The sequence below is a fragment of the Leiobunum rupestre genome, chromosome 9, assembly GCF_980474605.1.
Source record: "Leiobunum rupestre chromosome 9, qqLeiRupe1.1.hap1, whole genome shotgun sequence".
Classification (NCBI taxonomy): domain Eukaryota; kingdom Metazoa; phylum Arthropoda; class Arachnida; order Opiliones; family Sclerosomatidae; genus Leiobunum; species Leiobunum rupestre.
The window spans coordinates 11,709,651-11,725,159 of NC_143392.1; the positions used below are offsets into that span (position 1 = coordinate 11,709,651).

General features: G+C 36.2%; 1 protein-coding gene and 3 long non-coding RNA genes across 4 annotated transcripts; 3 read left to right on the forward strand and 1 right to left on the reverse strand.

The window, feature by feature from the left end:
• Positions 1-1,541: 1,541 nt before the first annotated feature.
• Positions 1,542-5,501, forward strand: LOC149926539 (uncharacterized). Its single transcript, XM_090158463.1, has 12 exons — positions 1,542-1,578; positions 1,641-2,277; positions 2,341-2,422; positions 2,483-2,735; positions 2,793-3,162; positions 3,228-3,315; positions 3,399-3,475; positions 3,541-3,727; positions 4,232-4,480; positions 4,789-4,960; positions 5,019-5,167; positions 5,223-5,501. The coding sequence occupies exons 2-12, from the start codon at positions 1,651-1,653 to the stop codon at positions 5,387-5,389; spliced, it is 2,421 nt and encodes an 806-aa protein (XP_090014589.1). The 5' UTR covers positions 1,542-1,578; positions 1,641-1,650; the 3' UTR covers positions 5,390-5,501.
• Positions 5,491-6,422, reverse strand: LOC149926540 (uncharacterized). The gene is made up of 3 exons (XR_016473787.1): positions 6,066-6,422; positions 5,794-6,006; positions 5,491-5,727 (listed from the first exon to the last, which is right to left on the reverse strand). It is a non-coding gene; the product is annotated as an uncharacterized LOC149926540 (long non-coding RNA).
• Positions 6,423-6,502: 80 nt separating this feature from the next.
• Positions 6,503-6,959, forward strand: LOC149926541 (uncharacterized). The gene is made up of 3 exons (XR_016474050.1): positions 6,503-6,591; positions 6,659-6,737; positions 6,842-6,959. It is a non-coding gene; the product is annotated as an uncharacterized LOC149926541 (long non-coding RNA).
• Positions 6,960-6,982: 23 nt separating this feature from the next.
• Positions 6,983-7,878, forward strand: LOC149926542 (uncharacterized). The gene is made up of 3 exons (XR_016474049.1): positions 6,983-7,569; positions 7,666-7,707; positions 7,807-7,878. It is a non-coding gene; the product is annotated as an uncharacterized LOC149926542 (long non-coding RNA).
• Positions 7,879-15,509: the final 7,631 nt, after the last annotated feature.

Sequence of the window (15,509 nt, forward strand, 5' to 3'; positions counted from 1 at the left end):
AGTCATTAAATAGCATTTAACAATTGGATATTCGTTATTAAAAGCTTCAAAACCCGTTATGTTTTCGTGAAATGAAATTTAAGCAGATGAATTTTATATATAAGCAAGATTACTCCCTCTAGACCTCCTTTCGAGGAGGAGTAAAAAGTGTAACGTTTGAGCTCTGGAACAAGCGAACAAAATTCGGAACAGGGTAAATCTTACCCCGAGAACAGGCGAATAAAACATTTTAGGGTAAAAAGTTTACACTTTTTGTCCTGGGACAGGCGAAAAAAAAACCACCTATTAAGTAAACCCCAGTTAGTTATTTCTGAACAGCCTCTATCTAAATTTAAAGTACACTTTTTTCGAATAAATATGCCTTCTAAGAATTTTCCCAAATATGCTTCGCAATACCATTTGTCAAATCACAGTTCTTTCTACAAATTTTATGTTCTTTAATTCTATCGGTAATTGAACGTTTGGTTTCTCCAATGTATACATTAGAACACGAGCAGGGAATTTCATAAATTACACCTCGTAAATTTTCTTCGGAAATTTTTGGTTTTAATTTTGAAAGTTGTTTTCCTAATGTGATAGTGGTTTTCGAAACTAGATTAATACCAAATGGTTTTAAAATACGTTTTAATTTTTCCGTCGTGTTCTTCATGTATGGGAGAACCAATGTTTTTAATTTTTCAGAATCAACTGGTTTTAAATTTTGAACTATATTTTGGTTCAGAATAGAAGTCACCAAACTTTTAGGATAGTCCGAGCTTGTTCATTGATTAGTTATAATTTGTTTATCTAAAATGGGATTACCAGATATTTTCTCAATGTGGCTTTTTAGACCCTTTATCGCTGATGTTTTCACCTGGTGAGGATGATTGGAATTGAAATTTAGAAACGTTTTTGGACGAGTTGGTTTTTGGTACATCGTGAAACATAAGCCATTTTGTTTTTTCTCAATATTAATATCTAAAAACGATAATCAACCAGAGTTTTCTAATTCTAAAGTAAATTTAATTTTCTAATTAATATTATTAAAGGGATAATGCAAAGCCGAACCAGCCTATTTTTTATCGATTCGCATACCTAAAACTTGTACAAAAACCATACTCACCTTAAAAAATGGTTTGAAATTAAATTTAAATTAATTTTTAACTTCGATAAAATCGGGCCTTGGCGCTTCCGATGGCCTCTCAACTGTATTTGCCGCGCATCCGACGCGTCGTCTGAAATAAGGTCCCCGACCAATCAAAGCGAGGAGCACCCTTTAATCCAACATCCAATGATTTATCTCTTTTCGCACGTAATCGCTCGAAGCTTCCGGGAAAAAATCAATCGATTCTAGAGCTCGCTAAGCCTCGGTCGTTCCTAGTTCGCTGTTTGTATTATTTAATATATTGTAGGAGATTTTCAAGCATTTTTATTCGCTTTTATTTTATAAATATACTTGTGTTATAAAACTAACAATTTCGTGAGTGGTTAAATATATCTTATAATAATAAACCCAGCCATTTCGTGAGGACTATCAGTATTCTCTAAACACCTGGTCAGTACTAAGGTGTAGTTTTGATTGTTTTTGGAAATATTTCGGTAAGAATATTTGAAATAATCGTAAATTATCTTTGATAAAAATATAATAATGTTTATTTTAGGTTAAGAAAGATGCCTGGAGGTTGTAAATGTGCAGCTTTCAACTGTGATAATACTCGCCAAAATACAAAAGGGAAAGACATTAAATTCCATTACTTCCCGAAGGATCCTAAACTTAGAATCAAATGGATAAGAATTCTTGGACGATCGGAAGACTGGATACCGACCTCTAGTTTAGCTGTATGCTCCAATCATTTCTCTGATAATTGTTATAACTGCGATAGCAACGGTGTAAAACAACATCTTAAATCTGGAGTAGTACCTAATGTATTTGATTCAACTCAACCTAAAAGATTAAGATTAAGTGGGCCCAGTGTCGATTCTGGAGAAACAAGCGTTGCTACTGTTTCTGCCCTTCCGCCATTAGCAACATCAGTTTCAGACACCTCTTCTCACGAAGCTGGGGACACCTGTTCTCACGAAGCTGGGGACATCAGCTCTCATAAAGCTGGGAACACCCGTTCTCACGAAGCTGGGAACACCCGTTCTCACGAAGCTGGGGACACCCGTTCTCACGAAGCTGGGGACACCCGTTCTCACGAAGCTGGGGACACCCGTTCTCACGAAGCTGGGGACACCAGTTCTTGCAAGCCTGTGGATTCAGCTCAAGCTTTGACATTTCATTCTTATGCATCTAGAGTTAGATAATTTTTTTTTACTCCTATTCAAAAGTTAAGGATTAAAAAAGCTTAATTATTTTAGAGAAGTATTTCATCCAAGAGTGTACAAACCTCTGTTTCACTAAGTAAAACAAAATCTAAAGGAACTCTTGTGCGACCTGTTGGTAAGAGTAAAAAATACAGTGTATGTAAATTTTAAAACTATTTATAAAATTGCATTATAGATCTAGGAATTAAAGAGCCTTTCGCTGCTCCATTGATGTTTTCTTCCCCAATTGTTGCAAGTGGAACAACGTCTTATGACACAGATTCTGAATCTGAGTATGAAGATTCGGTGGAAGAGCCAACACCAAAGGCAATTAATTTTAGTCATGAAACTGAATCAGCTAAAAGCGAGGACCACCCTAGTGATGTCACATACGAACCTAGTAGTGAAACTATTGTTAGCCCAGAAAGCGAGGAATTTGAATCAGACGAGTATGGTTTAATTATTATTGACTTGATTTGGTTTTTAACAATCCTTTTTATTTGTAGGGAGACTTTTCCATCTAGACTTGAGCCCCATCTGGAGGATAAATTTATTGTTTTCTCATCATGTCTCTTGACTCTCTTCAGAATCTGTCAAATTTGCCATAATAGCCCTGTCATAGACATTAAACGTAGAGTTATTGGCTCTTGTTTGTGTGTTACTACAGAATGTACCAAAGGTCATATTTTTAAATGGCAAAGCCACCCACAGTTTGGTCGAACCTCTTGGGGGAACTATTTGCTTGCCGCTTGCATGTATTTTTCCGGAGTTTTACCCACAAAATTTTTGCTGGTTTGTAAACAGTTCAAACTTCGATGCTTTGGCCCACGGATGTATTTCTACTACCAAAGGATGTTTCATCCAGTAATAGAAAAAGTATAATCATTTTGTTTTTGCTTTACATTTCGGTTTTCTTTAATATTTGGACATATATATTTTAGCTTTGGTTAAGCGAACAGGATAAACTTTTGAATGAAATGAAAGCTTCACCCCTAAATGTGTGTGGAGACGGCAGAGCAGATAGTCCCGGTGAAATTTCATTTTAATTTAAATACTTTTAACTGCGCTTTATGTAAATTTTCAGAAAAATATTATTACATTTATTCATTTAGGTTACTCAGCTAAATACGGACTGTACAACTTTATGACGGGAGAATCCAAAAAAATAATACATTTCGAGCTTGTGCAGGTAATTTAAATAAATATTTTAACTAAAAACCTCTTTAAACTAATTTTAAACTTAAAATTTGACAGTCAACTGAAGTTGTATCATCTAATCAAATGGAAATGGAAGGCCTTATTAGAGGCTTAAAATTTTTCTATGATAAAGGAGTAAAAATTGGTACTCTCGTATCTGACCGTCATATCGCAATCACAGCTCATTTGAGGAAAAAACATCCAGAAATAAACCACGAATTCGACAACTGGCATGTAGCTAAAAGTAGGATATAATTGTTCAATAATCAGGGTTGGAAAAAACCCGGCTAAGTGGTTTTTTTCCGGAACAAGTGGTAAAAAGAGGAAAAAACGAGAAAAATTGGAGAAAACCAATTAAGGGATATTAAGATTTGATATGACTTTAAAATAATTAAATTGTTACTGATGTATTCAGATTTAAATATAGGCTTATTAGATAATAAAACAGCTACTATATTCCAAATTTCCAATCAAAATCAATTAGTTCATCTCTTTGAGAAAAAGTTTGTTTTTGTTACTCTAATTAATTTAAATGAATTTTTTTTCAATTTTGGCCATTGGAAGTGAAAAAACCAAGGAAAAGTTCATTTTTACGTCCCACTTTTTACCAGGAAAAACTAAGTGGAAAAAACAGCTTAAAATTTGTCATCCAGTCTTTTCTTGGGAAAAACCATGGTTTTTTTCAACCCTGGAAAAAATGTGCCAACTCTGTCAATAATTTAGTTACTGATTTTCTAAAAATTTTTAGATATAAAGAAGAAATTAAGAGCTGTAGCTAACACAAAGGGTTGTGAAGATCTCGAAGTTTGGATGCAATCCATTATTAATCACTTATATTGGGTAGCTCGCTCATCAACCACTAAAGAAGAACGTATCGGAAAATGGACATCATTGCTAAACCACATATGCAACATACACCAGGGTCACAGCAAAGCCTTTCCAAATTGCCTCCATGATGAGATTTCCAAGGAAGAAGAGCGATTTTGGTTACACAGAGGTGAAGTACAGTGTCGTAGCAAGGGGGGGGGGCACAGGGGGCACGCGCCCCCCAAAACGTATGGTTGTATGCACAATTATTTTATTTTTTGTTTTACTTTTTTTCATTGTGGGCCCTCCCCGAAACCAAATCCTGGCTACGCCACTGGTGAAGTACTTATAACGTTATCCTTTGGTTCACTCAGAGATCGCAGACTCGCTGAAATTGAAAATCGAGCACTCAAAGATCAATCTGAGAGCGTAAAAGGAAAATGCGAAGAATTCTTTAAACCAAATCAGTTGAAATAACTTTTTTTTTAAATTGAATAGAGTCCGTTGTTTACGAAAAAATTTCACCAATAATTCACGCCTCTCACACTTTGGCTGCAGTAGCCCAGCTCTCACAAAAGTATCAAACTTTTACATTAGAAGTGTTTCATTCTGTACTAAATTCTTTTACGCCAAAGAGGATTCATTTTCACAAAGATTCTATGGTCTCCAGGTATAGTTCAAATAGGCAATTGCTTCTATTTAATATTTACATCATTGCGTTCTTCTAGAACATGTTTAGCGGCCCTTCATTTTAATGAAAATGGACAGAAAGCGAAACAAATAAACCAACAAGGTGAAGAAGAGTATTACTTGGCATATCCAAAAGCCAAAGCTGGAGAACCAACTGTAAACGCTATTCTTGAGGAAAACACTTACGGTGAGTGGTAAATTAGAAAATATTTTTGTGAAAATTTTAAATTATTTTTTTTTAGAATATGTGGAAAAATTATTACAAATGGCATATGAAAAAGCCTTGGAAACTACCATAGGGGTTAAGTTAATGGCTTCTGCTTGTACAGCTGAAACGCTAGCGTCAAAGTATTCAGAAGGGGTAGATAAGAGCATCATCCTAGCAAAGAAACAAAGCCGATTTGATTGATAAATTCAGTGCTAGATTAACACCTATCGGGGGCCCTTTTACTACCAGTAGAAGAAATATTTTTAAATAATATAACTGATGCAATGAAAAGAACATTTCCATAAAATACAGCTGATTTAATTAATAAATTATTTTAACAAAAACAATATAGTCAATTATTTATATATCAAACATCTTAAAATCTTGGGTATTTAAATCCCGTATACTTTTCAGATTCCGCTGGGAACAACTCCCTTATCTTCGATACCACACAACTTGGTATGGGTGTCCTACGATGCCTTCCCATTTTTCCATGCACAACGTATATATAATTTCGATAAGCAACATACCGATATTTTCTATAGAATTCACAAAATGATCAATTTCATGCACAGAAACATGTATCCTTCACCCTTTTAACTTACTCGTGGATATTAAAGTCATTCCTATCATTTGTGTTCTGGCCGTACATTCTGTAGTGAATTTCTAACACATCAATATCAGTACAATTTTTGATGAATCTCTGATACGTTTGAATGCAGGAATGACCAAAAACCTTTTCTCTTATTTGGCGAACCTCTTGGCAACATAAACTTTCGATAACTGTTGGCATTTCTTTGCAATTGTTACAATGACACCTATTTAATTTTACATTATTATTAAAAGTTATTATTAGAGTTTAGATAAGATTACTTACCAGTTCGTATTGCCAATTCGTTCATTATTAAGATTTAGGCCTACATCTAATGCTTTGTTTTCACTATCACTATCATTGTTAGCATTAATTGGTTGATGTTGAGCCAATCTCGGTTCAAACAAATATGGTTAAGCGCCTAAGTTTTGATCCTCCATAGTATCTAGGTTTAAACTAAAGAGATATTTAACTCCTCACAAAATTTATAACGTAATAAATATTACAAACAACGAACTAGGAACGACCGAGGCTTAGCGAGCTCTAGAATCGATTGATTTTTTCCCGGAAGCTTCGAGCCATAGAGATAGAAGTAAGTAGAGGAATTATTGAATCTGGGAAAGTGAAGACCGCGCGGGCGATCTTGCGCGTGCTCTGCGTTAAATTGTGAAAATATGTGGCGTCATCTATAGCCGCGATAAAATAAAAACGTAAATAAGGCAACCACCAACCAGCTGGTTGTCACGTGGTGGAAGTCTACGAAAGAAAAAGACGTTTTAGAGTAATAATTTAAATTAATAGTCGTAACTTGGTGAGTAGATATTTTACTTATTTTTCTTTAATATCAAGTTTTATTAATATTTTTTATAATTTAATAGAAAATCTAAACATTTTGCCCAAAGAGAGAATTGAATACAAGGCTGCTGATCTCATTGTCCCTGAAAAAGAATTAACTTGGTGAGCTTTTTCCTAACAAGTTCTTTTTGTAATTGATGATTGATGTCTCGGCTTATTTTCCTGAGTCTTATGTGTACATAAATTTTTATGATCTTTTTTATTAGTACATTTACGTGGTGTTGGGAGCCAAGCTCATCATCAAACATATGTTCATGTAAAGTTGGAAAAGTATCCACTGCAACAAACATTCGATTTTCAAGTTTATGTTTTTAGCCACAGTTTTTATTGGTATGAAATACCTCACTGCTTTCTCGGTTAAAATGCAAATTTTCACTTTCTGGGTGCGCCAACGAAACATTTTTTTGTTTGTACCGGGATTTGGGAAACGGCATTCAATGATTTCTTAAAGGGGTTTTCCCCTGAGCTCTTTGGTTTCCCCTTCCATAAAAACCTGTTGAGGTTAACGGTAATCGTTAGTGAAGGGAGCTTTTGGCTCGCGTGGCTTGCAGGGCTTGCCACCACCCTCCTACGCGTTGTAACCCGGCCACTTGAATTAAATGCTGTAAAAGCTAGGAGGATGAAAGCTGGCACCCAATGACTTAGGCCTAGGGTGGTGCCTTGGGTATTAGCCTAGCTGATTATTATTATTATTATTCTGTCACAAGATTCTTAAGCAAATAGCGTGGGGTTCCATGGACAAGGAAATATCCAATAGGTACTTTCCAATGCCCATTGATGGCTACCGCCATAAAAACCAGGGCTGAAGTGGCGATTTCATCTGTATCTTGTGTGTCATGATCTAACCCGACATTTACGTATCCAGAAAATTCCTTGCCGGTCCATTCTGTGTGCTTTCTTATAGACATTTCGTCCAAGGATAGAGCAATCAGAAGTGAGTGTTCAATTTTGTTAACCTCATTTTTTATGTATTCGAAGCTCTCAAAAAAAATCCTGGTTTACCATCAACTTTATTTGACCATTCACGTAGTGTGCTGGCATGCGGAAGACATAGATGTTTTCTTAGAAACTGGTATGCTTTTGGCGAATAAAAATGCATTGTCATAGCAAAACTTCGAATTAACTGAGGATATTTTTGCTTCTTTTTATTTATTTTCTTTGTTTGGTGCAGAAATTTAAACAACTCAATTGAAGTTGATCCAAACCTCTGTTCAATGTCGAGCGCATTTTCTTCTAAGAGCAGATTTTTTCTCGTAATTTGATGATGCATGTGCTTCAGAGAGGACAATTTTAAATCTTTTCTTTTCTTTGCTTGTTTAGCTATTTTGAGATGTTTCCGAAGAGTTTGGTTGGACTTTGTTCCTTTCAATTTCTAAACTTCTTTGGAGCGCTAAGCAGTGCAAAGATGTTTGAGTCGATTTATTTTGAACCTCCACTGTCTCCATTGCTCCAGTTTGAATCTCAAGAGTTTCTTTTTCGCGAATCAGCATTGGAGATTCAATACCACTGAAATATGTCTGTAATTCATAAACATAATATTTGTTAATTTTAAGCAGGCAAGTATTAAGTTCTGCTTCAATTGCCTACATGATCGTGATTTGTTTTTTTCCCTAAGGACTTATCATTTTCAATATCCGTTGTTTCAACACCAAGAACTTCAATCATTTGGTCATCTTTAGTAAAATTCATTGCAGTAAATTCATTAGGTGATTTGTCATTTGAGGTCTCCACTTCCATCCCTACATACTGCGAATTTCAAAAAATGTAATATAATTTCAATTTATTTACCAAAACAGTAAAAACTAATATATTTATTATTAGGGCGGTGCCTACATTATTAATAACATGGACACCAGTTAGGATAGCTACATGGAAGTCACTTGGACCCAAATAAAAAAAAAAATTTGACGCATTTTTGACGTCCCTGGACAACTACTTACTTCTGTGAGATCGTCTGTTTGTACTTCCCACTCAAGACTACAGAAGTATTCATTTGGATCCAAGAATGCAGAGATTTTTGAAAAATCTAATGTCTCTGAAAGATTCTCAGTACTAGGAAGTGCACTACTTTAATTTAACAATAAATAATTAAATACTTTTGTTCCAGTTTTATTAAATTTTAGTTTTAAATCCGAAATTATTTTTTCCAAAAAGACAGAAGGAATTGCGCATTCTTTTAGTTTTTTCCGCAGTTGATCATGACTCCCCTTTTTGCTAACGCGAAAGTCATCATCTTTGAAGTGTTTTCCACACACAAAATGGTTATTACTAGGTTTGAAGTTTAACCGGCTTATAGCATTTAGCCATTTTTGCGTTGATGTATGTTAGATTGAGGAAATCTTAACCGTAAAAAGTTTATATGAAAAATTATTGAAAATAAACATAACAATTGAAACTTATACTTATGAAAAGATATTTTGTCATTCGTAGAACGACTTTTACAGTTTGCAACAGCACATTTTTTACCCATTTTAGATATTAAAATTCGAATATTTCCAAAATCAAACTTTATTTACTGAATTTCAATCGCCTACATTTTGCGTCAAACCTAAAAAGTTTGGGTTTAGACTACGTACGATTTGAATTTCCTACATTTTTTAATTACTCCACTACTCGATAGATCGCACCACGTATTTTCGCCATCTAGCGCAGAGCACGCGAAATGACGGGGAGAGATGAATTTTCCGACTCAAGCACGCGCTCTTCCTTACTATCAATAATTTGTCTAGGTTATTCTTATTCTAATGTCTATGCTTCGAGCGATTACGTGCGAAAAGAGATAAATCATTGGATGTTGGATTAAAGGGTGCTCCTCGCTTTGATTGGTCGGGGACCTTATTTCAGACGACGCGTCGGATGCGCGGCAAATACAGTTGAGAGGCCATCGGAAGTGCCAAGGCCCGATTTTCTCAAAGTTAAAAATTAATTTAAATTTAATTTCAAACCATTTTTTAGGGTGAGTATGATTTTTGTACAAGTTTTAGGTATGCGAATCGATAAAAAATAGGTTGGTTCGGCTTTGCATTATCCCTTTAATAGATTGGTGAAAAGCGTCGAAATTTTGTCTATTGCGTGACCACACAAAGAAAATATCGTCCATAAAACGTCTTCCAAATTCTCAACAAATAAATTGGAAATGATCGGGGTTGATTATCGGGGTGATTATTAGATTGAGTTGATATGGGACACAAGGCCGTGCAGACAAGGGGAAAGTGGGGGGGGGGGGGGCAAAATCCGCATTGTCCCGTTGAAAAGGGCCCATGAGGGACTGTTAGGGGGCCCGCAAGCTGAAGGTGCCCACGGGAAAAGTTCAAGGGGGGGGGGGGGGGGAGTGCAAATCGAAGCCCCACGAAAGCTCGGCACGGCCCTGATGTGACAAGATTTAATCTTAAATTACAAATAATCATTAATTATAATTTTCAAGTATAGGTAATTTATCAGTTGAACTCGGGTGATGTTATTTCACCAGTACATATTTACATAAGTTTATAATATTTTACATAAGTCTGTCACTTCCTTTTACATGCAAAACTTTTACTGAGAGCTAGATACGAGAGACTTTATAAAGGACTTCGGTGACGTTTTGCGTCTGCTCCTTATCGTGTCTAGCCGGGCGATTTTCGTACCATGATGACGTCACTCTGTGATTAGCTCTTACGAGACGTTAGTAAAATATTTTCCAAAGTGATATACTTATTGAATAATATTATAGATGTATGATATTTATAATACCTGAGTTTCAAATATATAACTAGATATAGCCATAGGTGCCATATCTACAATAAGTAGGACACTTTCTATTGCTTTAATTCTAATTTCCTTACAGAACCTTTTTGCGACAAAAATACTCTCTTGAAGTTACCGTCCTTGGTGAATAATTTTCTTTAAGAATATAATAAAAAACAAGTTGGCAAGCCAAAATATACCTCTCCTCGGAAGAATTGTCCCTAGTGGTATTAATTTCTCGAGATAACCCTTAAAGATATATCTCCGCAATTTAGAGTTATTTGTTAAAAATATTAACCCATTTCTATCCCGCCCGGTATAAAATTTTAATTATAATTAAAATAATTGAGACGAAACGACCAATTTTAATTTATTCAGAATATCATAAGTTAAGTAGTTACAACAGTAAGTTAGACGTACTATAACAATGCACAATTGAATTAAACCCTTTTACAGAACAAGTTTATCAGTTAAATATAATACGAAGCAAATTTTAATGAAAGAAATATCTACAGAGGCTTTTTGGAATTACTCGCTTACGAAATACTTGCCGCATCTTTAACGCTCATTTTATTTCAACACTCGCCCTTGATGAAGATACCGTAGATATCTGGTAGTGGACGACTCGTTCACTTCCTGTTGACGTTGTGACGCATACCACATGAAAAAGACCAATGCCGTCCAATTTCCAATATCATATAATGACTCGCACACCCAAGAAATCATTGACTGCGTTAGAAATCGTAGATATCCAAATATCCACACCAAATGTATTTACAAGAAGCAAAAACCTTACCATCAACAAAGCACAGAGAGCCACTTGACTAACCGCCACCTCTTAAAGCAATTAACGTTAAATTATCTCCTTTGAATTAACAGAACTATATATAGGTCGTTAAGAAAGTGGACCACCCACAGGGTCTACCCTTTAACCCTCTAATCTCGGCTGACTGCGCTAAAACAAGATTTAACCTTTAAAAAATACCAGATTAGGCCTTCATAAATTCATTAATAAAAAAAGACTTTATTACCTATTATGCTTACGATGCCTGTCTTAATTTCAGTGAATCTAAGCAGCTATCGGTGGTTCTGTGGTAGAGCGCTCGACTGCCAAGCCGAATGGTCTGGGTTCGAAACCTGGGTGGCGCATTTGTTTTTAATCAATAGAGAAACGCTAAATTAGAATTTCTTCGATGCAATAATTTCAATTTCAATTCTATTTCAATTAAACCAAAATTTCCTACTCTATTAAATACGCTTCCGATAAAGCTGAAGGTCTAATTTTCAATAAGGCGTAACAAGTGTCGGTGGTTCTGTGGTAGAACGTCCGCCTGTCAATCAGGAGGTCTCGGGTTCAAATCCCGCCCGATGCGATCGCAAATTGATACTAAGACGAATACCGTGTACAACTGGTGGAAACCCTGCCATTGGACGTTGAGAGGTAGCATTACACTCAGCACTCGGTCCGTCCCAAAGTCATTAAGAAGAAGTTGGAGAGAAAACGCCCATATAAACACAACAGACTCAACATGCACAACCATCAGAACACAAACACAACAAATTCAACACTCACAACCTACGCATAAACATTACAAAAACGTAATACACCAAACCGTCACGACGGTGAGCGAAAAAACACCATCCAAACCAAACCGCAAATGCATCCGTTAACGCTCACCGTCACACGGTGGTTTTGCCAACCCTTTGAGAAACTGCGTACGCAGTGATTACACTTTGCACCGAAAATGCGAACGCGTTCGCAGTCCTGGCAGACAGACAGACCCACCCACAGACCTACCCACAGACCCACCCACAGACCCACCCACAGACCCACCCACAGACCCACCCACAGACCCACCCACAGACCCACCCACAGACCCACCCACAGACCCACAGACAGACACGGTCGTTGTATAACCCCTCCTAGGGGACTTTGTCCCCTCGGAGAGGTAAAAACGGAGAGCCCGTTCTGGAGTCGTGAGGAACTTTGCCTTTGTTTTGAAGCCCGCGTGCCAAAAAACATATTTCATTTGGGCTCGTGCCGCCGAATTTTATTTTTTATTTTATCAATTAAGTGTAATATTCCGCCGATCTATCGGAAACCAGATAGTTTGGCTTAGGCGGAAGTCTCGCGTGTTTTAGACACTAGGGGGCTCTGTGCTGATAAAACATCTGGATTGCGCAATAGCTATGAAGATCAGTTCCGTTGTAAATCTCGTTAATTGTCATACTTACTGTTATTATGTTACTTATGATATGGTCTATTGAATCTTTCCATTATTTCCGTTAATTATAGTCCTTTTTTCATCATTTATTTGAAATCAACACGCTTTCTCCTATTCACTTCCGCAAGAGAGCTTTACAACGAAAACAAACTTCACCATTGAGTTGAGAATAATAATTAGCATTTCCGTACCCAAAAAACTACTATTCGAAGTTATGGGATTTCGAAGTTATGGGAATTCGATGTTATGGGAATTCGATGTTATGGGAATTCAAAGTTATGGGAATTCGAAGTTATGGGAATTCGAAGTTATGGGAATTCGAAGTTATGGGAATTCAAAGTTATGGGAATTCAAAGTTATGGGAATTCGAAGTTATGGGAATTCGAAGTTATGGGAATTCGAAGTTATGGGAATGCGAAGTTATGGGAATTTTGTATTCGGGGTTTTGGTTCGAAGATATGAGAATTCTACGTAATGGGAATTCGGAGTTATGGGAATTCGGAGAAATGGGAATTCGGCGATATGGGAATTTATGGGAATTTTGAATTCGGAGTTGTGATTTTCGTAATTATGAGTCGTTCCCTCTCTTTCAACCTACAGAGGAGCGTTCAAGCCAATTATATGAACCTTGCGTTCAAGCGTCCGTAACGTCACGTGGTCTGTCACTGTTGCCGGCAGTAAGTTATTTACTATGGTCGAATGACAGGTCAAGTATTTCAAGAACATGTAAATCTTTGAGGAAAACACTTAAAACGACTACAGCATTACTTTTAGATTTGAAATTCCCGCCAAACTAGCTAAATACGTCATAAATGGGAGGTGCAATAATTTTGCCAAGATTTCAATAATTTTTTACCGTCGATACCATAATTTCCGTTCAGCGTTGCCAGACGTACGATAATTATCGCACAGTGCGATAATTTAATCAAAATTTTTAGGGCGTACTATAATTTTCATGGCGTACGATATCGTACCATTATTTCGATAATTCTGCCTCAACGTACTATAATGTACGATAATCTTTAAATTTTTTTAAAAACCTACGAACGATTTATATTTTATTATTAATATATATAACTTTTCTACTTAAAAATGAATGATATACATTTTCTGTAAGCGTAGTCCAGAGTGTGAGTTTATTACTCCTAGCTATTACCGCATTTTTTAAAACCTTTTTAAACATATTAAGTTCAGTTAATAATGATAATAGACATTTTGTTTATTTCCCTGAAATAAAACTCCTGTAGTGCTTTAAAAAATCATCTAAATTCAACGCATTTATGTATGAATTAAGATTTATCGCCAAAAAGAAATGTACGATAATTTTCCAGGAAAATCGATAATTTTTTGGCGTAGATACGATAATTTCAGATTTTCGATCTGGCAACGCTGTTTCCGTTTTAAAATCTGACAGCGCTGCTTGTGGCCCTAGTTATAATTTACAAGTTGGCAAGCCAAAATATACCTCTCCTCGGTAGAATTGTCCCTAGTGGTATTAATTTCTCGAGATAACCCTTAAAGATATATCTCCGCAATTTAGAGTTATTTGTTAAAAATATTAACCCATTTCTATCCCGCCCGGTATAAAATTTTAATTATAATTAAAATAATTGAGACGAAACGACCAATTTTAATTTATTCAGAATATCATAAGTTAAGTAGTTACAACAGTAAGTTAGACGTACTATAACAATGCACAATTGAATTAAACCCTTTTACAGAACAAGTTTATCAGTTAAATATAATACGAAGCAAATTTTAATGAAAGAAATATCTACAGAGGCTTTTTGGAATTACTCGCTTACGAAATACTTGCCGCATCTTTAACGCTCATTTTATTTCAACACTCGCCCTTGATGAAGATACCGTAGATATCTGGTAGTGGACGACTCGTTCACTTCCTGTTGACGTTGTGACGCATACCACATGAAAAAGACCAATGCCGTCCAATTTCCAATATCATATAATGACTCGCACACCCAAGAAATCATTGACTGCGTTAGAAATCGTAGATATCCAAATATCCACACCAAATGTATTTACAAGAAGCAAAAACCTTACCATCAACAAAGCACAGAGAGCCACTTGACTAACCGCCACCTCTTAAAGCAATTAACGTTAAATTATCTCCTTTGAATTAACAGAACTATATATAGGTCGTTAAGAAAGTGGACCACCCACAGGGTCTACCCTTTAACCCTCTAATCTCGGCTGACTGCGCTAAAACAAGATTTAACCTTTAAAAAATACCAGATTAGGCCTTCATAAATTCATTAATAAAAAAAGACTTTATTACCTATTATGCTTACGATGCCTGTCTTAATTTCAGTGAATCTAAGCAGCTATCGGTGGTTCTGTGGTAGAGCGCTCGACTGCCAAGCCGGATGGTCTGGGTTCGAAACCTGGGTGGAGCATTTGTTTTTAATCAATAGAGAAACGCTAAATTAGAATTTCTTCGATGCAATAATTTCAATTTCAATTCTATTTCAATTAAACCAAAATTTCGTACTCTATTAAATACGCTTCCGATAAAGCTGAAGGTCTAATTTTCAATAAGGCGTAACAAGTGTCGGTGGTTCTGTGGTAGAACGTCCGCCTGTCAATCAGGAGGTCTCGGGTTCAAATCCCGCCCGATGCGATCGCAAATTGATACTAAGACGAATACCGTGTACAACTGGTGGAAACCCTGCCATTGGACGTTGAGAGGTAGCATTACACTCAGCACTCGGTCCGTCCCAAAGTCATTAAGAAGAAGTTGGAGAGAAAACGCCCATGTAAACACAACAGACTCAACATGCACAACCATCAGAACACAAACACAACAAATTCAACACTCACAACCTACGCATAAACATTACAAAAACGTAATACACCAAACCGTCACGACGGTGAGCGAAAAAACACCATCCAAACCAAACCGCAA

Coding starts and splice junctions, on each gene's coding strand:
- LOC149926539 (XM_090158463.1), top strand. CDS start 1,651: ATGCCTGGAGGTTGTAAATGTGCAGCTTTCAACTGTGATAATACTCGC. Junction 2,278..2,340: donor TTCATTCTTATGCATCTAGA/GTTAGATAATTT, acceptor TAATTATTTTAG/AGAAGTATTTCATCCAAGAG. Junction 2,423..2,482: donor AACTCTTGTGCGACCTGTTG/GTAAGAGTAAAA, acceptor ATTGCATTATAG/ATCTAGGAATTAAAGAGCCT.